At 42.7% G+C, this 23529-nt stretch overlaps 1 protein-coding gene across 1 annotated transcript in view; it reads right to left on the reverse strand.

Annotated features, from left to right (window-relative positions):
* LOC109914045 (palmitoyltransferase ZDHHC17-like) overlaps window positions 1–23529 on the reverse strand; it is a 113792-nt gene that overhangs the window by 37137 nt on the left and 53126 nt on the right. Inside the window, exon 3 of the mRNA XM_048607475.1 lies at window positions 22680–22802. Within this exon, the coding sequence (XP_048463432.1) occupies window positions 22680–22802 (123 nt within the window). The remainder of the gene's footprint in view (window positions 1–22679; window positions 22803–23529) is intronic.

The following is a 23529-nucleotide window of genomic DNA, read 5'->3' on the forward strand; positions in this document are numbered from 1 at the left end:
CTGGGTGGGAGTTGCACTGCCGATTAGGGATCACATCACAGCTGTGTTGAGGGAGGGCACATTGGAGTGATCTTGCAGTGAGGTATTATGGGTGGAGCTCAGGAATAGGAAGAGTGAAATCACAAAGTTGGAGGTTTTCTATAGACCTCCCAACAGCCCACGGGAGACAAAGGAGCAGATATATAGTCAGGTACTGGAAAAGTGTGAAAAGAGCAGGGTAGTTGTGGTGGGTGACTTCAACTTTCCTCTTATTGACTGGGACTCCCTTAGAGCCAGGTTAGTTGTGTCCAGGGGGGCTTTTTGAGGCAGGATGTTGACAATCCAACCAGAGAGGAGGCCGTATTAGACTTGGTCCTAGGGAATGAGCCAGGACAGGTGATTGATGTTTCAGTAGGAGAGCATTTTGGGCTTATACAAGTCCCCAGGACGAGATGGGATCCACCCCAGGCTACTCAGAAAGGCAAGGGAGGAAATAGCTGGGGCATTGGCAGATATCTTCACATCCTCATTGACCACAGGTGAAGTTCCAGAAGACTGGAGATTAGCAAATGTTGTTCCCTTGTTTAAGAAAAGATGCAGGGATAATCCAGGAAACTACAGGCCAGTGAGCTTGACGTCTGTGGTGGGGAAGCTCTTGGAGAAGATACTGAAGGTCAAGATGTACGCACATTTGGAGGAAAATGGACTAGTTAGTGACAGGCAGCATGGTTGTGTCTGGGGAAGGTCATGTCTCACTGACCTGATTGAATTTTTTGAAGTGGTAACAAGGGTAATTGATGAGGGAAGGGCTGTGGATGTAGTTTATCTGGACTTTAGTAAGGCATTTGATAAAGTCCCACATGGCAGGTTGGTACAAAAACTAAAATCACAAGGGATTTGGGGTGGGCTGGCCAGACGGATAGAAAACTGACTTGGTCATAGAAGAGAGGGTAGTCGTGGAAGGATGCTTTTCAGAATGGACACCGGTAACTAGTGATATTCCACAGGGGTCAGTCCTAGGTCCTTTGTTGCTTGTAGTATACATAAATGATCTGGAGGAAAATGTGGATGGTCTGACAAGCAAGTTTGCTGATGGCACGAAGATTGGTGGAGTTGCTGATAGTTCCAACGTTTATGAAAGTATACAACAGGATATAGATAGATTGGCGAACTCGGCACAGAAATGGCAGATGGAGTTTATTCCAGACAAATGCGAGGTGATGCATTTTGTAGGATCAAATTTAGGTGTGAATTATATTGTTAATGCCAGAACTCTTCGGAATACTAACATTCAGATGGATCTAGGCGTGCAGGTCCACAGCTCACTGAAAGTGCCAACACAGGTAGCCAAGATGATTAAGAAGGCATATGCCATGCTTGCCTTCATCACCTGAGGCGTGGAGTACAAGCCTTGGCAAAACATGTTGCAGCTATATAAAACATTTGTTATGCCACATTTGGAGTATTGTGTGCAGCTTTGGTCACCACACTATCAGAAGGATGTGGAAGCTTTGGAGAGAGTACACAGAAGGATCACCAGGATGTTCCCAGTCTCCAGGGCATTGGCTACGAGGAAAGGCTAAAAAGACTAGGATTGTTTTCACTTGAAAGACAGCGGCTGAGAGGAGACCTGATAGAGGTCTACAAAATTATGAGAGGCATAGATAGGGTGGATAGTCAGAGGCTTTTTACCAGGGTTGAAGTTTCAATCACAAGGGGGCATAGGTTCAAGGTCAGAGAGGGGGAAGTTTAAGGGAGATGTGCGAGAGAGGTTTCTCATGCAGGGAGTGGCAGCAGCCTGGAATGCTTAACCAGAAGACGTCGTGGAAGTAGGCACATTGAAGACATTTAAGAGGCACTTAGATGGGTACACGAACAGGGAGGGAATAGAGGGATATGGATCGAAAAATGGCAATTTTGTTTTTAGATTAATTAGCGCATGATGGTCAGCACAGACGTGGAGGGCCGAAGGGTCTGTTCCTGTTCTTTTTCCATTTGTTCATTTGTTTGTTCTAGATTCTTCCACAAGGGAAACACTCTTAATGCACCTATTCTATTATGCATCTTCAGGATCTGATAAGTTTCAATAAGATCGCTTCTCACTCTTCTCAACTCGAATGGTTATCTGTTTAACCTGTCCAATTCTTCTTATAAGTTAAACCTCTAATCTAGTAATCAGTCGAGTGAACATTCTCTGAATTACCTGTCATGTAAATAGGTACTTCCTTTCTAAAAAAAATTTCTCCAGGGTAGTATCCTCGGCACAACCATCTCAGCTGCTTCATCCATGACTTTTGTCTAGGGCAAAGGGTATGAATTCCCAAAGGAAACTGTTTTCTCTTCTGTATTTAAATATGTAACTTCTGTTTCTTTTAAAACTGGACTAGGTTGCTGGACTCGCACAACAGTCAAAGCTGAATACGATCATATTTCCAGAAGCTTCTGTACTTTCTGCAGTGCATAGAGATACCAACTAAAGGTGACACAAAGGACTTGGAGATGAATCATCTGCTTCCAGCCAGCTCTAGGCAAAGAACAACATCAAGACCTGCTCTGCTAAAACGGGCAACCATGAGAGGCAAAACCAAAAGAAAATAAACAAATATGAAAATTTGGCCAGAATCCAAAATTTTAAAATGATCCTGAATTGGATTGAAGGAAGTCAATTAGAAGTCAACCGGAAAAATTCAGGTACTCAAATTACTTGTAAAACATAGTTAAGAACGACAGTGAAGCCTTCTCATATAACACTACAACAATAGCAAATTTTGATGGAAAGACATTTCTAAAGCAATGAAATCTGACTAATGAAATTGCACACAACCAGTTAAAAGCAGTAGCTAGGAAACAAAAGTCAAAATTACCTAGGAAAAACAAAAGGAATGAAATGCTCCAGGTTCTATTTGAACACCTTAACCTGAGCATAACGATTGCTGAATCCCCACTATCTACATCCCAGGGATTACCACTGACCAGAAACTGAACGGAACCAACCACAACAACAGGTCAGAGACTGAGATTTCTATGGCAAGGAACTCACCTCCTGACTCCTCAACATTTGTTGACAATCTACAAGACACAAGTTAGGAATGTGATGAAGTTCTCTCCAACTGCCTGGACGAGTGCAGCTCAAAGCCACACACCATCCTGATTTGAAATGAGATGAGTGTTCATCCGTTGTCACTGGGTCAAAATTGAGGAACTTACTTTGTAACTCCACTATTCCAAAGTGAGATATACCTACACCACCTTCATCCATAGACATGAGTGGTTGAAGAAGGCAGCTCACTATTCTCAAGGGCAATCAGGGTTGGGAAATAAACACTGCCCTGGCTACCAATACCCACATCCCATCAACAGGCTCGGTTAGAAAACAAGAGACCAAGACAATACACAGTATCTCAAACCATCCCCTCACCAATGCCCTGTACAAACTGTCAGAGAACTTACCTAATTTTATGTTCCATTCCCTTTGCAATAAATAACAACTTTCCATTAGCCTTCCTAACCACTTGGAGTAAACTGTGTTTGTGATTCATGTGTTAGGACACCCAGATCCTCTTGCACTCAAAGCTCTGCAACCTTCTTCATTTAAATATACTTCCAACTGAAGTGGACAAGTTCACACTTTGCCACATCAAAATCCATCTGTCAACTTTTTGCCCACTCACTGAACCTATCTATAGCCCTTTGCAGACTTCATATGTCCTCTTCACAACTTACTTTCCTACCTATTTTGAGTCAGCAGCCAATCTGGAAACAGTACATTCCATCCCTTCATCCAAGTTACTGACAAAGACTGCCTGACCCAAGGACTCCAGTTGCTGTATCTTGCTCACCCAACAATGACCTATTTATGCCGACTCTCTGTTTCAGTCAGGTAACCAATCTTCTACCGCTTCCAGTTCTGAAGAAGTCATATCAGTTTCTCTCTTTGCAAATCCTGCCAGACTTTGAGTCTCTTCACCATTTTCTATTTTTGTTTCAATCCTCTACCCACATTCATACGTCACCTCCTGCGCCACGAGTACTTTTCTCTTTAGGAATCTGTGATCTAACACCTTGTCAATTGTCTTCTGGAAACCCAAATCCCCTTTCTCCCCTTTGTTGTATGTTAGCCCCTCAAAGAACTCTAATAAATAAGTAAAGCATGATTTCCCATTGATAAAACCATGATGACTGATTACATTGGAAATTTTCAAAATGCACTGCTCTAACTTTATTAACAATAGATTACACATTTAGTTTTGGTAAAATTACTTTGCAATTGCTTATATATGTTCAGCAACACCATGCTCCCAATATCACAACTTCAGGAGGGAAGCTGTGGAAATTTCTAACCAAATATTATTTCAAAGGAAATAACTACAGAAATCCTGTAATAGGATTTCTGCAAGAAAAGTAAATTGACAGTCAAGTTAACTTTTTGTGCAGAAAGATTAAAAGTTTCAAACACTAATAAAGTAAATATTCTGAGAAGCAGTTATTCAGAACAAACATGAACATCATCAGATGCTAAAGATGCCATGACACTCCTGAAAGAAAGAATTGAGATGCACGAGGACCAACATTTTTCAGCCACCCAACACTGCTCATTCCTTTGTTTAACCTTACTCTTTGCAAAACGGGTAGCACATTCACCAACATGACAAACAGTACCATTAGGAGTGACCACTGTGCAGTCCTTGAGGAGACGAAGACATGCCCTCACAATGAGGAAATCGTCCATCATGTTGTCTGGCACTATCACCGTGCTAAATGGGACAAACTTCCAACAGTTCTAGAAACTCAAGACTGGGCATCCATGAGGCGCTGTGGGCCATCAATAGCAGCAGAATTGTACTCCATCACAATCTGTAACCTCATGGCTCAGCACATCCCCCACTCAACCATTACCATCAAGCCAGGGGATCAACCCTGGTTCAATGGAGAGTGCAGCAGGGCATGCCAGGAGCAGCACCAGGCATACCTGAAGATGAGGTATCAACCTGGTGAAGTCACCAAACAGGACTACTCGTTGCCAAACAGCAAAAGCTGCAAGTGATAGATACAGCTAAACGATCCCACAACCAATGGATCACATCTAAGCTCTGTAGTCCGACCACATCCAGTCATGAATGGTGATGGATAATTAACAGTTCACTGGAGGAGGCAGCTCCACAATATCCCCATCCTCAATGATGGAAGAGCAACACATCAGTGCAGAAGATAAGGTTGAGGCATTCACAGCAATCCAAAAGGATGATCCATCTCAGCCCTCTCCAGTAGTCCCCGCATCACAGATACGAGTCTTTAGCCATTTCAATTCACTCCACGTGATATCAAGAAACAATTGGAGGCACTGGATACTGCAAAGGCTATGGGCCCTGACAACATTCCAGCAAAGAAGTGAAGACTTGTAATCCAAAATTTGCCGCTCCCTTGGTCAAGCTGTTCCGTTACATCTACCCAACAATGTGGAAAGTTGCCCAGCTTGTCCTGTACACAAAAAGCAGCACAAATCCAACCCAGGCAATCACCAGCCCATCAAACTACTCAATCATTGGTAAAGTGATGGACGGTGTCATCAACAGTGCTATCAAACAGCACCGGCTCAGCAATAATCTTGCGAAGTTGGATAGAGGACTTGTGGAGCGGGAGGCAGGAAGTTAGAATTTAGTGTTTTTGTAAAATGATTGGGGCGGGGAGGGGAGGGGGGAGGAGGAACAGAAGTATTGTGTGGTCCCTTGAAAAGATGATGTGCTTTTTCTATGCTTAAAGATTTGAAATAGTTGTCAGTGAGCAGCAACTTCAAAGTTTGCAAGTACAGAGACAGCGCCCAAATTGAAACATTTCTATCGAAAGGCCGTACAGTTAGGAGGCCAAGCAGTAGATTGTAGCAAGGCAACTGCTTCATCAATGACCTTCACTCCATGACAAGGCTAGAAGTGGGGATGTCTGCCGATGATTGCACAATGTTCAGTGCCATTCGCGACTCTTCAGACACTGAAGCAGTCCTTGTCCAAATGCAACAAGGTCTGGACAATACAAGTGGCAAGTAACATTCAAGCCACACAAATGCCAGGCTATGACCATGACCAACAACAGACAATCTAATCACCGCCCCTTGACATTCAATGGTGTTACCATCACTGAATCTCCCATTATCAACATCCTGGGAGTTATCATTGATGAGAAACCCAACTGGATTCACCACAAATGCAGTGGCTACAAAAGCAGGTCAGAGGCTAGGAATACTGTGGTGAGTACCTCCTGTCCTGACTCCTCACAGCCTGTCCACCATCTACAAGGCACAAGTCAGGAGTGTGATGGAATTCTCCCTGCTTGCCTGAATAGGTGTAGCCTCAACAACAGTCATGAAGCTTGATACCATCCAGAACAAAGCAGGCCCCGCTTGACTGGCACTGTATCCACAAGCATCCACTCTCTCCACCACTGATTGTCAGTAGCAGCAGTGTGTACTATCTACAAGATGCATGGCAAAAACATAATTATAATCAAAGACCATTCCCAACCTGTAAATACAATCATCCACCCTCAGCTGTTAGGCAGTAGATTTAACAACTTGAATATCTGCACAAACAGATTCAAGAACAGCTTCTTCCTCCAGTTCCAAGGAAGGGTCACTCGAACCAAAGCATTAACTTTGACTTCTCTCTACGGATACTGACAGACCTGCTGAGCTTTACCAGTGATTTCTATTTTTGTTTCTGATTTACAGTATCCACAGTTCTTTTTGTTTTTGTTTAGTATTTAACTCACTGCCACTTCTCTTCTAGACATGCCCACCTTAGAACATAGAACAGTCCAGCACAGCACAGGCCCTTCGGCCCAGGATGTTGTGCCCAACTTTACCCCAAACCTAAGGTCTATCTAACTTCCACCCCTAACTTATACTATCATCCATACGCCTGTCTAATAGCCTCTTAAATGCCCCTAATGAGGCCGACTCCACTACCCTCTCCGGCAATGCATTCCATGCCCCTACCACTCTCTTAGTAAAGAACCTACCTCTGACATCTCCCCTATATCTACCTCCACTCACTTTAAAACTATGCCCCCTCGTAATAGCTACCTCCACCCTAGGAAAAAGTCTCTGGCTATCCACTCTATCTATACCTCTGATCATTTTATACACCTCTATCAAGTCACCTCTCATCCTTTGTCGTTCTAAAGAGAAAAGCCCTCGCGCACTCAACCTTTCCTTGTAAGACCTTCCCTCCATTCCAGGCATCACCCTGGTAAATCTCCTCTGCACCCTTTCCAATGCTTCCACATCTTTCCTGTAATGAGGCGACCAGAACTGCACACGATACTCCAGATGTGGCCAAACCAGGCTTTTGTATCGCTGGAGCATAACTTCACGGCTCTTGAACTCAATCCCTCTATTAATGAAAGCTAACACACCATATGCCTTCTTAACAACTCTATCCACCTTGAAGTAGTCCTGCTCCTCTTTCTGACAGGATTTCTGTTCCAATCTTTTTACTTGTTCACGGTCATTAATTTTGCTGTCGCCCCTGGTATCTGACCAGGATTTACTAAAACTTGTTTCCACAGCCACATCACATTCCTCAGTGACTGTCCACCAGTTCTGAGGAAGGGTCGCTCGACCCGCAATGTTAATTCTGATTTCTCTCCACAGGCGCTGTCAGACCTGCTGAGCTTTTCCAGTAATTCTTGATTTTGTTCCAGCTTCTTCCCCGCTGTTACAGACTTTTGAATGGACCTTTCAAATGTTAATGTTGATCTCTCTCTCTGCACCTTCTCTGCAGCTGTAACACTGCATTCTGCACTCTGTTCTGCTACCCTGATGCACTTTGTATGGTACAATCTTCCTGTTTAGCATGTAAAACAACACTTTTCACTGTATCTCAGTACATGTGACAACAATAAATCAAATTCAACTTCATGACCAACGGGTGTTTGTTTCTAATTCGTCAAAACTCCTCTGATTGAAGTGGTCAAGCTTTGGAATGCTTTGGATGAGGTTCAGGCAAATGGACAAAGAATTCAGCCAAAGTGCCAGAAATAAAATGGATTCTTCCTTACACCACTGTGTTACTCTCATCACTGTTATTTATTTGCCTGCATTTTCTGCCATCTCCATGATATAAAATGTGCAGATAAAACAGAAAGGATAGAAAAGCAAGAGGCAGGCAATTTAAGGCAGAGGTCCCAGGGAGGTAAAAGATGTGGGACAGAAAATAAAACTTTCACAAAAAAAAGGGCATTAATTCCAGAATGACGCTTATAGTCTCCCTGCTCGGCAACAAAACAGGAAGGTACTTCCCTCTCTGAAGGAATACAAAGAGTATGCAAGAACAGAGAGTTATGCTGAATCAGTAATCTTAATCAATCAACAATAAATCAGAAAAAATCCAAGTCACTCAGAGTCCTGAGTTGGCTAATATAATTCATGACTGCATCAGTGCCAGAATATGAAGGGTCATGATCACATTAACCTGGTCGGTATAACCGATCCAGAAATTATGTCTTGGCACTCCTTGTCAACATCGAGCACAAATTGTTTCATGTGATCTGCAATTTGGAAATACTTAAGGTAAGTAATCAAGTACAGTGCTTCAAAGGAGATAATTTTTTAAAAAATGAAAAACTACTCCAAACAAATTGTTTGGAGAATGTAGTTCAACAGCACCTCAATTCAGCAAGTGGAGCAGCTTTATAAATGCATGATGTTCAGCACACAGGACAAAAGCATGCTTAAAATTACAACTACAGCGTGGAAGGAGTTGGCAGTTCTGAAGGTAAGTCAAAGAACATACAGATGCTAAAAAGATCAGAGTGTCAAAGGGAGCCTTGGAAAGGAAAGCACAATGGGTAGTAAGAAATTGTTTTGTCTATTTTAAAAGTAAGGTCAGTCAAAGAGTTAGTGAAAGTCATAGAAACAGTAGACAGGCCTGAAACAAAGAACCAGACAGGAATTTTACATCCTCAACAACTTCTTACAGTAATTGTTCACAAGGGACACTATAAGCAATATGCTTCTCCCTGAGGGGAACTGTAAATCGGGGCAAAAGTAATAACTCTGACGCAACTGAAATCGATGACCTAGAAAGGCTGTTAGGTCTCAAAAATAATCTTCAGGGAGAGATTGTTATTTATCCAAGTGCGAAAGGAAATCATTAGTGAGTTACCAACAATCACTGTGAGGAAGTCATTAGACACCAGGGAGATACACCAGTGGATTGGAAAGTCACCAGTGTACCTTACTTAAAGAGTGGCAAATCAAATGCAGGCAGCTGCAGTTCATTAATATTTCCTCAATCCTGTTCAAAGCGATGGAAATCCACTATCAGGTGTTACTGAAGGGGAATATTGAACCCCCCGCCGATAATTGATTCGAAAGGAAAACCGTTGCCCGAATAACTCCCATGAAGTTTAACAATTTGTAAAGTTAACCATTCTGATTTGAATGATCTGCTTTTAGAAATCAAATGTCGATGAGAAATACTGATTCTTTCAACAGCCATCCCTGAGGCACCCCAATCAGTACTTCCACACAGCCACTCAACTCTTTTAAAAACCGAAAGATCTGCGGATGTTGTAAATCAGGAACAAAAACAAAGTTGCTGGAAAAGTTCAGCAGGTCTGGCAGCATCTGTGAAGGCAAAAAAAGAGTTCGCGTTTCGGGTCCAGTGACCCTTCCTCAGAACGGAGCTCTTTTGTTCTCCATTGCAGCCACCTCCCATCCCAGCACAACACCACCTCAAGTACTGCTTGGTTTCTCAGCCTTTGAACGGTTCTTATTCCTTCCCAACTCTCACCTTGAATCTCCACAGCATTCAGAAATGTACGTGAGAAAGTCCGTAGGAGATTGCACAATACATTTATCATGTAACGTTCTCCAAGAAGTCAATTTTAGTAGAGGTTAATTGATACAGACCAGCCTATCCAATTTTTCCAACTACTTCCACCTTCTCAGCAATCAAGGAAGTGAACCTTCTCTAATTGCCTCCAACACTTTTGTAGCATTCTTAAATAAGGTTGCCATAATCCTCGAGGACCAAAGGGCTGCTCTTTCATTAGAGGGACATGATTCGTGGTGAGTTTAACATGAGGGTCGTCATTCCTCAGGCAAGGGGACAGGCTGAGAAGCATAGACCTTCATGCTGACCAAGTAAAACAGTGCACAATAATTCAGTTATGATCTCACCAACACCCTGTACAACTGCAGCAAAACATCTGTTGTCAGGGGAATGGGCTAATGCAGCCCTTGATCCTTCCACGAATGGCAAAAATTTCTTCATTTTCCTCTTGATTTTGAACACCTTCATCAGATTTCCCCTTAACTCTCCCTTCTACAAGGAGAACAGCTCCATTCCACTCACGAACTGAAATTTCTCCCATTGCTTTTGTACTCTGTTCTCTTACAAAACTGAAAATCTTGCCCTATTACCTTGGATGATTTGCGCACATAGCACTTTGGTGTCTCTGTTTTGGCACACCTTTTAGAATTTTTCCCTCTAGATTTAAAGATAAAGACCTTCAAACTATGCAGAATTACAATTGATAAGCAATAAATCACTGAACTCGATAACCAAATTAATAAGAGGAGTCACAGAAGGTCATAATAAAATTGCACAGCACTTTGATCAGTCTATAACTTGAATGGATCAACTCATGTAAGTCAAACCAGGTAAGGCTGGCAGTTTCCTGCCCCAAAAGGCATTAGTTACCCAGATGGCTCTTATGACAATTAATGAGAGTTTCATAGTCACCAATAATGAGATTGGCTTTGAATTCAATTAAGAAAAGAATCTTGTAATTGAATTTGCAACAGCTGCTGTGGTGGGGTTTCGACCCATTTCCTCAGAGTATTAGCATGGTTCTGGATTACCGTTCAGTGACATTACCACTATGCTATATCACCCCTAAGATTAATCTAGGAGATAACATTCAGACCACAGTAGTATATACTCCCAACGTAAAAACCAAGCTCTCAAGAAACTCAGGCGGTCAGTAGGCATCTTTGTAGAGAGAAATGGAGTTAACGTTTACAGTCCAAAGAAGAGTCATACTGGACCTGAAACATTATCTATGTTTCTCTCTCCTCAGATGCTGCCAAATTCTCTGAGTTTCTCTGGCACCTTCTGTTGGTATTTCAGATCTCCATCATTTACAGTACTTTGCTTTTAAACTTCCTATACGGTTGTTTGTCCGTATAAATCATTGTGCATGGCTAGGAAATGACAGAATGAGATATTGTGTGGAATAAAAATAGGAAGTATTGGAGTAACTCAACAGGTCTGGCTGCAGCTGTGATGAGAAAACTGTTAACACTTTGAGTCCAATGATGCTTCTTCAGAACTGTTCAGAAACAAAAAGTCATTGGATTTGAAACTCTGCTTATCTCTCTCTGTAGGCGTTGCCAGGCCTGCTGGGTTTTTGCAGCACTTCATTTTTATTTCAGATCTTCAACATCTGCAGTATTCTGCTTTTATTTGATACATGCTTGTGAGTCAAGTTAAGAATTGTGCAAATCAAAAACAAATCCACTGATTTTACCCCTAAATGCACCGTTTAATGTTAAAAATGGCAAGAACACAGGAGCCAGAGTAGGCCATTCAGCCCCTTGAGCCTGCTCCACCATTCTAGATCATTGCTGAGCATTACCTCAACATAAATCCGAGCTCAATCCCGCATAAAAGGGATATCGTTAGCAACCAGAAATCTATCAAATTCTGTCTTGAACCTAGCCCAGTCTCTGGGGTACAGAATTCCCAAGTTTAACCATCCTTTGAATGATGGAATTCTGCCTCATCTCAGTCTGAACTAGGCCTGCCTTTTTTAAGAATTTTGTAAGGTTCTAAGAGATTGTTTTACATTCTTCTAAACTCCAAATAATACAGGACCAGTGTCCGTAATCTAGCTTCATCAGACAGTCCCACCAGGCCAGGAATTAGTCTGGAGAACCTCCATTCCACTCCACTCCATTTCACCGCAAGGCGGCACAGTGGCTCAGTTGTTAGCACTGCTTCCTCACAGCGCCAGGGACCCAGGTTCGATTTCACCCTTAGGCAACTGTGTGGAGTTTGCACATCCTCCCCATGTCTGCGAGGGTTTCCTCCCACAGTCCAAAAGATGTGCAAGTTAGGTGGATTGGCCATGCTAAATTACCCTGTAATGTCCAGAGATGTGGAGGTTAGATGTGTTAGCCATGGGAAATATTAGGTAGGGGAATGGGTCTGTGTGTGATGCTCTTCGGTGGGTCGGTGTGGACTTGTTGGGCTCAACGGACTGTACCCACACCTTCGGGATTCTATTTGAAAACTTCTTCACTCCATCTATTGCAAGTATATCCTTCCTTAGAAGGAGTCCAGGACTGCAAAAATACTCCAGCTGCAGCCTCATCAGTATTTCATACAACTGAAGCAGGCTTCTTTTTCTCCGGTACTCAAAGATACTATCCCTCCTCACGTTGACACTGATTTCATAGCTCGAGTGACAACTCAGTCCCTACCCAATGTCAAATCTCAGAGAGATGTTTGCAAGAGATGTAATGCTCACCCCATGAACTGTAGTACCCTGGGCATAACACACGCGTTGTTCATGACGCACTCTGATGCTAAGCAAATGCACTGCTCAAATGGAGGATAAGTGCAAACAAAACCTAGTTGGGCTAAGTGACCATAAATAATATATTTGACCCTTTCTCATCTAAAAGTATCACAGTTCCATGAGAAATCTGCATGAAAACATGGAGATCACATATGCAATCTGATGAAATAGGTTCCAGCATGCTTGTGTGAAATTTGAAAAGTGCATTTATTGAAAAGGAAACATGTCTGTGACATTAAAATGACAGTCTAAACTCTTAAAACATGCTTTATTGTAAATATTAACCACTCATAATTTAAATTAACCGCGAAGTTAAAAGCAACAGAATTAATTACAAAGATTTAATTTCACTGCAGATTAGGATTTAAAGACCCCAAATCAAGAATACAAGGAAAAGTGGCAAGCCTTTATAATGCCTTTGTATAGCTGTTGTAAAGACAAACTGGACTTGGAATCCATCAGGGTGATATTGTAAGGAGTAACAGACAGCTTGGTGAAACAACGAGTTTTGAATATGTGATCAGACCTTAAAATGTAGAAGGAGAAGTAGGCCTTGATTCCCTTACCATTTAAAAATATGTCTATATATGGCCTTAAATATACTTAACAACTTAACATCAACAGCCCTCTGTGGTAACTGAATTAGTACAGTCTGAGAGAAGGAATTCCTCATCTGTTTTAAATAGGCAACCCTTTACTCTGGAGATTATGCCCTTTGGTCCTAGACACACTCTCTCAAGGGGAGACAACCTTTCTGTATCAATCCTGTTAAGGTCCCCAAGAATCTTGGATGTATCTCTCATTCTTCCGAACTCCAATTAATACACACATAACCAATTCAAGCTCGCCTCATAAGAAAATCTCTCGATTACCAGGATTAATAAGAAAATCTTCTCTAGATTCTACCCAATTTCAGTACATCTTTTCTTAGATAAGGGGCCAAAAATATTCACAATATTCCAGGAGTGAACTAACTAATGCCTTGTGCAGTATTAGTAAAACCTCCTTAGTTTTACAATCCCCTCCCTTTTAAATATAAAGGCAACACAGTTCATGTTTGCTTCTTGTGATTCATGTACAAGGACTCCCAATCCATCCAAATCCTTAAACTATGACCTCTGGTTCTGGAGTCCCTGGTCATTGGAAACATCCTTCCTGCAGAACAAACAAAAGAAGTAGGCCACAATGGATCAGAAGACCTTGTCATGCTGTAATCACATTCTATGTGGCCTATCAAGCTTATGTTGCTATTCAAAACCATATGTAAAGACTAACTTTGACCAAAAAGCAAACATTTTCATTAGTCTGTCATACACCTCAAATTTCCTCAAGTTATCTTTCTGGATTTAGGCATGATGTGGAAGTGCCGGTGTTGGACTGAGGTGAACAAATTCACAGGTCACACGGCACCAGAATATACTCCAACGGGTTTATTTGAAATCACAAGCTTTCGCAGCGCTGCTCCTTCATCAGGTGAGAACTTAGGTTAATACTCTGGGGATAAAGAATTCCAAAGGCTTATAACCCTCAGGTTTACAAGTTTCACATCTGTTTAAACAACTGGTACTACATCCTGAAACTATGATCCCCCACATCTAGATACTCTAGCTAGTGGAAAAAAAAACATTGAAACTATTCTTGAGTATGTTGGAAGCAATGAGATCACCTGCAAGTAGGCCCAACCTACTCACTCACCCAGACTTCATCTCAAAGCCATACAACTGCAGCAAGAATTCCTTACTTGGACTTCAGACCTTTTGCAATACATGTCAACATTCTATTTCCTTTCCAACTGCCTGTTACTGCATACAAGATTCCCCAATTAGTATTTTCTTTCCAATATTCTGTTCTTCCTTCCTCCAACTAGTGTTTAATTTAATATTTCCCACATTATATTGTTACCACCTTGCCCACTGAACTGGTCTATCTCTAGAGAGATTGGGTGAAGGCACAGAGTATAATCCGAAGTTGCTAGCAGTCCAAAAACTAGGTGAGAAGGTCAACTAAACTCCAGTGAATACAGTCCTAATTGACGCAGTCTCTCTTCATATGTCAGTCCTGCCATCCTAGAAATCAGTCTGGTAAACCTTCCTTGCACTCCCTCCATAGTCAGAACATTCTTCCTCAGATGAGAAGACCAAAACTGCACACAATATTTCAGGTACGGTCTCCCTAAGGCCTTGTACAACAGTCGCAAGACATCCCTGCTCCTGAACTCGAATCCTATCGCTGTGAAGACCAACGTACCATTTACCTTCTACACTGCCTGCTGCAGAGACCCACTGACTGCAATCAATGAGAATAGGCAACAGCACCTGCTCAATACCAGCGTCCCACAGGGATGCATACTCAGCCCCTGACTGTACTCCCTGTGCACTCATGACTGTATGGCTAAAATTTCATCATAACTCAATCTACAAGTTTGCTGACAACACCACTGTTGTAGGCCAGATCTCAAACGATGATGAGACAGAATACAGGAAAGAGATTGAGTGCTTGGTGCCGTGGTGTAAAGATAACAATCTCTCCCTCAATATCAGCAAAACTAAAGAGCTGGTCATTGACTTCAGGAAGCAAGGTGGAGGGCATGCTCCTATCTTGAGGCTGTTGAGGTTGGTTGGCTCGCCGAGCTGGTTTCTTGTTTCGCAGATGTTTCGTTACCATGCTTGGTAACATCCTCAGTGCAGCCTCCGATGAAGCGTCGGTGTTTTCTCCCGCCTGGTTTTTAAACTCCGGGGTCAGTTGAGATGGATTGCCTCATTTCCGGTTTTCCTTCGTAGTGGAGTCTACTCCAAAACCTTAGACATGCTCCTAACTACATCAATGGAACTGAGGTGGACATGGTTGAGAGCGTCAAGTTACTAGGAGTGGCGATCACCAACAATCTGTCCTGGTCCAACCACATTGATGCGATGGTCAAGAAAGCACAGTGACACCTCTACTTCCTCAGGAGGTTAAGGAAATTTGGCATGTCTGTAAAGACACTTACCAATTTCTATAGATGCACCACAGAAAGCATTCTATTTGCACGCATCATGGCTTGGTATGGCAACTGATCTGCCCAGGTCTGTAAGAAACTGCAGAGATTTATGAACACAGCCCAGTCCATCATGCAAACCAATCTTCCATCCAGTGACTCCACCAATACTTCTCACTGCCTTGGGAAGGCAGCCAACATTACCAAAGACCCTTCCCACCCCAGTTATAATCTCTTCCATCGTGCAGAAGATACAAAAGCTTCAACACACATGCCAACAGGCTGAAGAACAGCTTCTTCCTCACTGTTATTAGACTCCTGAATGGACCTCTCAAATTTGAAATTTAATGTTGACCCTGCTGTCTGCTCCAGCCTTAACATGGTATTCCTTACTCCTAGTAAACCTCTTCTGCATCCTCTCCAAAGGCTGCACATCCTTCTTATAGTGTGGTGAACACGACTTCCACCAGTATTCTAAATGGGCCCTGACCAAAGTCTTATACTCTTGTAGAATGACTCGCTAACTTTCATGCTCAAAGCCACAACCCATGAAGGCAACTATACTGTAAGCTTTTTTTTTTAATCACCTTATCCACTTGTGTTGCAGGGCTTTCAGGGAGCTCTGGACTTGGACCCCAAGATCCCTCTGTATATCAATGTTCCTAAGGGTCCGGCCATTTACTGTATACTTTCCTCTTGCATTTGACCTTCCAAAATGCATCAGCTCACACTTGTCCACACTTTAACTCCATCTCCTATTTCTCCACTCAATTTTCCAGATGATCTATATCCTGATGCATCCTTTGATATCCTTCCTCACTATCCACAACTCTAATAATTTTCATGCCCTCTGCAAACTTACTAATCAGACTACTGGTATTTTCATTTAAGTCATTTGTATACATCACAAACAACAGAGATTCTAGCGCTGATCCTTGTGGAAAACCACTGGTGTCGAGTTGTGGATAGTGTGGAGGGCTGTTCTAGGTTACAAAGGGACATTGATAGGATGCAGAGCTGGGCTGAGAAGTGGCAGATGCCGTTTAACCCTGAAAAGTGTGAGGTTATTCATTTTGGAAGACAAACTTGAAAGCAGAATTCAGGGTTAACGGAAAGATTCTTGGCAGTGTGGAGGAGCAGAGGGATCTTGGGGTTCATGTTCACAGTTCCCTGAGAGCTGCCACCCAGGTGGATAGAGTTGTTAAGAAGGTGCATGGTGTGTTAGCTTTCATTAATAGAGGGATTGAGTTCAAGAGCCATGAAGTTATGCTCCAGTGAGACAAAAGCCTGATTCAGCCACATCTGGAGTATTGTGTCCAGTTCTGGTCGCCTCATTACAGGAAAGATGTGGAAGCATTGGAAAGGGTGCAGAGGAGATTTACCAGGATGTTGCCTGGAATGGAGGGAAGGTTTTACAAGGAAAGGTTGAGAGAGCTAGGGCTTTTCTCTTTAGAACGACGAAGGATGAGAGGTGACTTGATAGAGGTGTACAAAATGATCAGAGGTATAGATAGAGTGGATAGCCAGAGACTTTTTCCTAGGGTGGAAGTAGCGATTATGAGGGGGCATAGTTTTAAACGAGTGGAGGTAGATATAGGGGAGACATCAGAGGTAGGTTCTTTACTCAGAGAGTGGTAGGGGCGTGGAATGCATTGCCGGAGAGGGCAGTGGAGTCGGCCTCATTGGGGCATTTAAGAGGCTATTAGATAGACATATGGATGATAGTATAAGGTAGGGGTGGAGGTTAGATGACCTTAGGTTTGGGGTAAAAGTTTGGCACAACATCGTGGGGCGAAGGGCCTGTACTGGGCTGTACTGTTCTATGTTCTTTGTCACTGACCTCGAGTCAGAAAAACAGACTTCCAATCAGAAAACACCCCTCCACAACTACCCTCTGTCTGCTATGGACAAGCCAATTTTGTATCCCGCTTACCTACTCACCACAAATTCCAGGAGAATTGATCTCCCGGACTAGCCTACCATAACAGACCTTGTCAAATGCTTTATCAAAATCCATGTTGACAACATCCATTGCTTTACCCTTACCAATCACCTTTGGCACTTCCTCAAAATACTCAATCAAGTTTGAGAGACAAGACCTCCCTTGCATAAAGCCATGCTGACTATCCCAACTAAGTCCACTTTTCTTCAAATGCAAGTAAATCCTGTCCCTCAGAATCTTCTTCAATAATTCTCTACCACTGATGTAAGGTTCACTTGTTGCAGGATAGGTGATTTGGCAGCAGAGTTTAAATGGTGTTAACATGAATATGCGAATATGTGTTAACAAGGAACAAGAGTTGGCAACTTAGCACTTCCAGCCTGCTCCTCCATTCAATAAAGTCATGGCTGATTTGATTTTAACCTCAACTCTACATCCCGCACATCACTGACAAACTTTCATCTCCTCGATGATCAACATCTGCCTAAAAAAGAATTTCGTGATTCTGCATTCAAAAGCTTCTGAGGAAGGAAATTCCAACAACTCTCAACCCAGAGAGAAAAAAACTGTTTCCTTGTCTCTGTCTTAAATGCATTGCGCATTATTTTTAAATTATAACCTCTGGGTTTAGACTCTCCCACAAGTGGAAAAATCCTCTCCACATCCACAGAGTTAAGTCCTCTAAGGATTTTAATGTTTTCATTATCATAGAATCCCCTAGAGTGTGGAAGCAGGCCATTCAGCCCATGGAGTCCACACTGACCTTCCGAAGAGCACCCCGCTCAAACCCACCCCTACCCTATCCCTGCATTTCCCACCCTTGACACTATGAGCAATTTAGCATGGTCAATCCACCTAACCTGCGCATCTTTGGACTGTGGGAGGAAACTGGACCACCCAGAGGAAACCCACACAGACATGGTGAGAACGTGCAAACTCCACGTAGACAGTCACCCAAGGCTGGAATCGAACCCAGGTCCCTGGCACTGTGAGGCAGCAGTACTAATCACTGAGCCACCATGCCACCGTAAGTTGTCACATTAAGTTATCTCCGATTCTTATATACTCCAGAAGATAGAGGCCTGTCTGTCTAGCCTTTCCTCAGAAGCCAATCTGCTTTTTCCAGATCTTAATCTAGTAAATCTTCCCTGAACTGCTTCCAGTGCACTAACATTCTCCCACAATACTCTAGATGTAATCTCTCAAATGCCCTGTAAAACTGAAGCTACTAGAACAGTACAGCATGGGAGTCTGCCCAAGGGAGCACCATAATAGTGACATCTGGAGGTAACAAGCACAAGTGAAGTTTCAGAGGCAATTTCAAGAAGCATAATTTTACTCGGGGAAAGAATCATATTCAATAGTATTTTCCCCAGCAACTATGCTGTAACAATGCAAAGTTTAATATCAATAGCCTTCACCTGACACACCACGCCAACAATGATGCCAGATTTTCATCACTCTTCCCTACTTAACAAGATCTAGGAAACACAGGGCATGTTTCCCTGAAACAAGTTTCCACTGTATCACCCAGAATACCTGCAAAATAAAAACTACTCCAATAAGGTAAAATGCTGAATTAAAAAAAAGGCTAAAGCAACAAAAACAGAAATTGCGGGAAAAATGTCAGCAGGCTGGCAGCATCTGTGGAGAGAAATCAGAGATAATGTTTTAATGCCTGCCACTTCAATATATCACCATGTTCCCTGACCAACATCTCTGTCTCAGGCTTGTTGCAGTGCTTCAGCAAAGCTCAGCACAAGCTGGAAGAATGGCACCTCATTTTCCACTTGGAAATTCTACAGTCTTCTGGCCTCAATATCATGTTCAAGAGTTTCAGGGTTTGAGAACCTTCCCCATGCTTTCCCCGCCCCAACACACCAGGCCTTGTTATCATGTGGTCTACTATTACACACAAACCATTGTTAGCCACTAATGGTCCACATTAGCAGCTATTCATTCTCCAAGGCTGACTGTTATCCAATCCTTTGTCTGTCCAACTGTTTTTCTCTCTCTTTGGACTCTATCGCTACCTATCGTTTACTCCTATCCCCTTCCTCCACCGTTTCTTCCGCATAAAATGCAACTTTTTCCTAACTACCATCAGTTCTAAAGAAGGGTCACTGGACCCAAAACATTAACTCTGATTTCTCTCCACTGATGTGGCTAAACCCGCTGAGATTTTTTTCTGGCAATTTCTACTTTGGTTTTTGATTTTCAGCATCTGCAGTTCTTTTGATTTTTCAAAGGCATTTGTAACCTGAGCAGACCAGTCCAGACTTGGTCAGTTCAACTATTAACTGCTTGTTGTCCTCAACTTGAAGAAGACAGTCATCATGTGTAACTAAACTGTTGAAAAAGTGTCAAGGTCCAAATAAATGGAATGGATTCTGAGACAAGCATCTACTGCAAGGCACAGTCAAAAACCACGTAGTTACAAAGCAGTTAGAATTCTGTCTTCAAACCAAGCTAAATGCTCTTCAAGGCCTTTTTGATTTATCAATGATGATATCAAAAACTTGACGATCATAGACAAAACATATCAGATGTAGTGTCAAGATCCCACTGCTTTAGAATCATAGAATCCCTATATAGTGTGGAAGCAGGCTATTCGGCCCAGTGAGTCCACACCGACCCTCCGAAGAACACCCCACCCAGACCCACCCGCCTCCACCCCACACCCCCCAGCCTATAACCGCGTATTTCCCATGGCTCACTCACCTCTTTGGACTGTGGGTAGAAACCCATGCAAACACAGGGAAAACATGCAAACTATATACAGGCAGTTGCCCGAGGGCCGAATTAAACCTGGATCCCTGGCGCTGTGAGGCAGCAATGCTAACCACTAAGCCACTGTGCTGCAAAGGATGTTTGCACCTCATTGTGAGAAAACTACCAGCACTCTGCCAGCATGACTGTCTCAGTGCATGGTTAGGATCTGGAATGCACTGCCTGAAAGTGTGGTTGATGCAGAATTAATTGGGGCCTTCAAAAGTGAATTATATGATTAACTGAAAAAAAATTCAAGGCAGCATAGAGTAGAAAAATCGAGAGGAGGTGGGACTATGGGACATGCAGAGTTGCATTTGCAAAGAGCCCGATTGGATATGATGGGCCAAAGGGCCTCATGTGTTGAAATTATTCTATGGCTCCATGAATATGACTTCTCCCAGTAATTCTTGCACCTTCTGTTTAAAACAGTTACAAAATTACTGAATTAAAAGCAAAATTATAGCGAGAGGCCAGGCTAGCATTCGATTGTACTAAATGCATTGTACTTTATTTGTTCTTCACTCATGTAACATGGGCATTGCTGGCTGGGCCAGCATTTATTGCCTGTCCCTAGTTGCCCCTTGAGAAGGTGGTGGTGAGCTGCCTTTTTGAACTGCTGCAGTCCACATGCTGTACATTGACCCACAACGTCCATAGGGAGGGAATTCCAAGATTTTTCCAAGTCAGGATGGTGCGTGACTTGGGGGGAAACTTGCAGGAACATGTGCGGCACCCGCAGCAACAGAGTTGGTTTCTCCCAGTGATTGGAGACAACTGTGGCAGCAAAATCAAGGTGGCTGCCTTTGATGAATGGCAGCAGCAACAAAGGCAGCTCGTTCCAGCAAATGGTGGTGGCAGTGGAGGCATTAGAGCCAACTTGTCCCGGCAATCAGTGGCGGCATCAGCGTTGGAAAAGGTGATTGGTGGAGAATACCCAGGAGCAGGCTGACCAAAACTCCAGGTCAGGGCTAGGCCCGGGGAGTTAAAACTTTCAAATCTGGACATTTTTCTGTTACTTTTTTTTCTTCTCATGTTTTTAGTTTTGTATTTTAAGATGGCACTGTGGAATGGAGGCTTTGTATAATTTTCACTGTACTCCTTTGTTCCTGTACTGGAGTAAACGTGACAACAAAATCTAATTCTACTTCACTTATCTGCTGCCCTTGCCCTTCTAGATGGAAGTGGTTGATAGTTTGAAAGGTGCTGTCTGAGGATCTTTAGTGAATTTCTGCAGATAGTACACACTGCTGTACTGAGTGCTGATGGTGGAGAAAATGGATGTTTGTGGATGTGGTGCCAATGAAGCGGGGGCAGCTTTGTCCTGGATGGTGTCAAGCTTTGTCCTGGACGGTGTCAAGCTTCATGAGTGTTGTTGGAGCTGCACCCATCCAGGCAAGGGGGGAGAATTCCATCACACTCCTGACTTGTGCCTTGTAAATGGTGGACAGGCTTTGGGAAGTCAGAAGGCAAGTTACTTGCTGCAGAATTCCTAGCTCCTGATCTGCTCACGTTTATGTGGCATGTCCAGTTGAGTTTCTGGTCAATGGTAACCCCCAGGATATTTAAAGTGGGGGGATTCAGTGATGGCAACACCATGGAATGTCAAGGGGTGATGATCAGATTGTCTCTTATTGGAGATGGCATTTGTGTGGTGCGACTATTATTTGCAACTTGTCAGCCCAAGGCCTGGACATTGTCCAGATCTTTGTTCGGCACCATTCGTGACTCCTGGCTCGATTGGATTTGTACCTGCTTTTTGCATACAGGACGTGCCTCGGCAATTTTTCACATTGTCAGGTAAATGCCAGTATTGTCACTATAGCTGAAGAATTCCGTTATGGAAGGAAACTGCCATCCTGACCTGGTCTGGCCTATATGTGACTCCAGACACGCAGCTCTGTGGTTGGCTCTTAACTGCCCTCAGGGCAATTTACAGATGGGCAATAAATGCCAGCTGTCATCTCATGAATGAATAAAAACAAAAGTGCATTATTTTTTAATTCACTTATGGGCCATGGGAGTCGCTGGCTAGCCAGTACTCATTGCTCGTCCCTAGTTGCCCTTGAGAAGGTGATGGTAAGCTGCCTTCTTCAAACACTGCTGTCCACGTGCTCTGGTTGTCATATAAACTGCAAAATCTTGAACAGAATTAATTGTGAGGAATAAATAAATGGGTATTGAAACTCTTCCTCAAGTCAAACATTATAATTTTATCAAAGTTGGCGAATAAGATTCACTTTGTGTAAGCATTCCACACTTTTAAGAAATATGAGTCCAAAATAATGCAATTATTACTACACAAATCAGACTGTCCCAAGCACCAATCTTAGTACCAATTGCATTTAAACAAGTTATTAGAAGACAACTTATATCATTTCACAATGTTTACAACAGTTCAATGAACGGTAAAGACTCTCAAACAACTACCTGCTCAGATCAATTCTGTTATTGATAGCAGCCCAGTGCAGAAGTGTAACATTTTCTTTGTCAGGCTGCCGTACGTCATAACCTGCTTCCACAAGTTCTCGACAGCGGTCAAAGATTCCATATCTAGAATGGAAAGGAAATAAATAGTTATATGCATGTATGTGTCTGACATTTGTCTTTATGTAACCTTTGGTAAAATTTAGAACTAAAATGATCAATTTCCGTTTAATTTCTCAATACGTGCACAACCTGGAGAAAAATACATCTCTGGGCTTACAGCTGTTAACTTGATCAGTCAAATGAGAAAATTCTTGCATTCATTCTAAGCTGTATACCAAGTTGCTTCTCAGTGGGGAAGGGGTACGTCTAAATGCTCCAATTGTATCATATTTTGGATGAGAAATACATCGTGGATGGAGGAGTAAAAGAAAAAATAAGGAAAAAGGACCTCAACTCCAATCCTCTATCCAATTACATCTGCTCAAACCTACATTAATATAACCAGTACTGCTCTTAGCTCTAATACTCCCAGCCTACTTCTCTGTTCTACCAGGACTCTGACTAAAGGTCTAAGCGAGAGATTAAACAATCATCAGAGAGCAGTGCAACCCATGTACTGCTCTCAAGCATCAGACCTCACTTTGAGGAAACACAGTGGTATTTAGTAAATGGGAATTAAGTTATGATAATGACCTCATTCTCCTGCTCTATACACAGGACAATCCTCTCATAATCCAAAAAATTACATACAATTTACAAGATAAAAATAGTAGATGCTTCCTCATCTACTTAACTAGCTTCTCTTTAAATGGATCTCAGCAATTTGCTATAACCACTCCTGTACTGGTGA

This window comes from Rhincodon typus, chromosome 18 (assembly GCF_021869965.1).
Source record: "Rhincodon typus isolate 14 chromosome 18, sRhiTyp1.1, whole genome shotgun sequence".
Lineage (NCBI taxonomy): Eukaryota > Metazoa > Chordata > Chondrichthyes > Orectolobiformes > Rhincodontidae > Rhincodon > Rhincodon typus.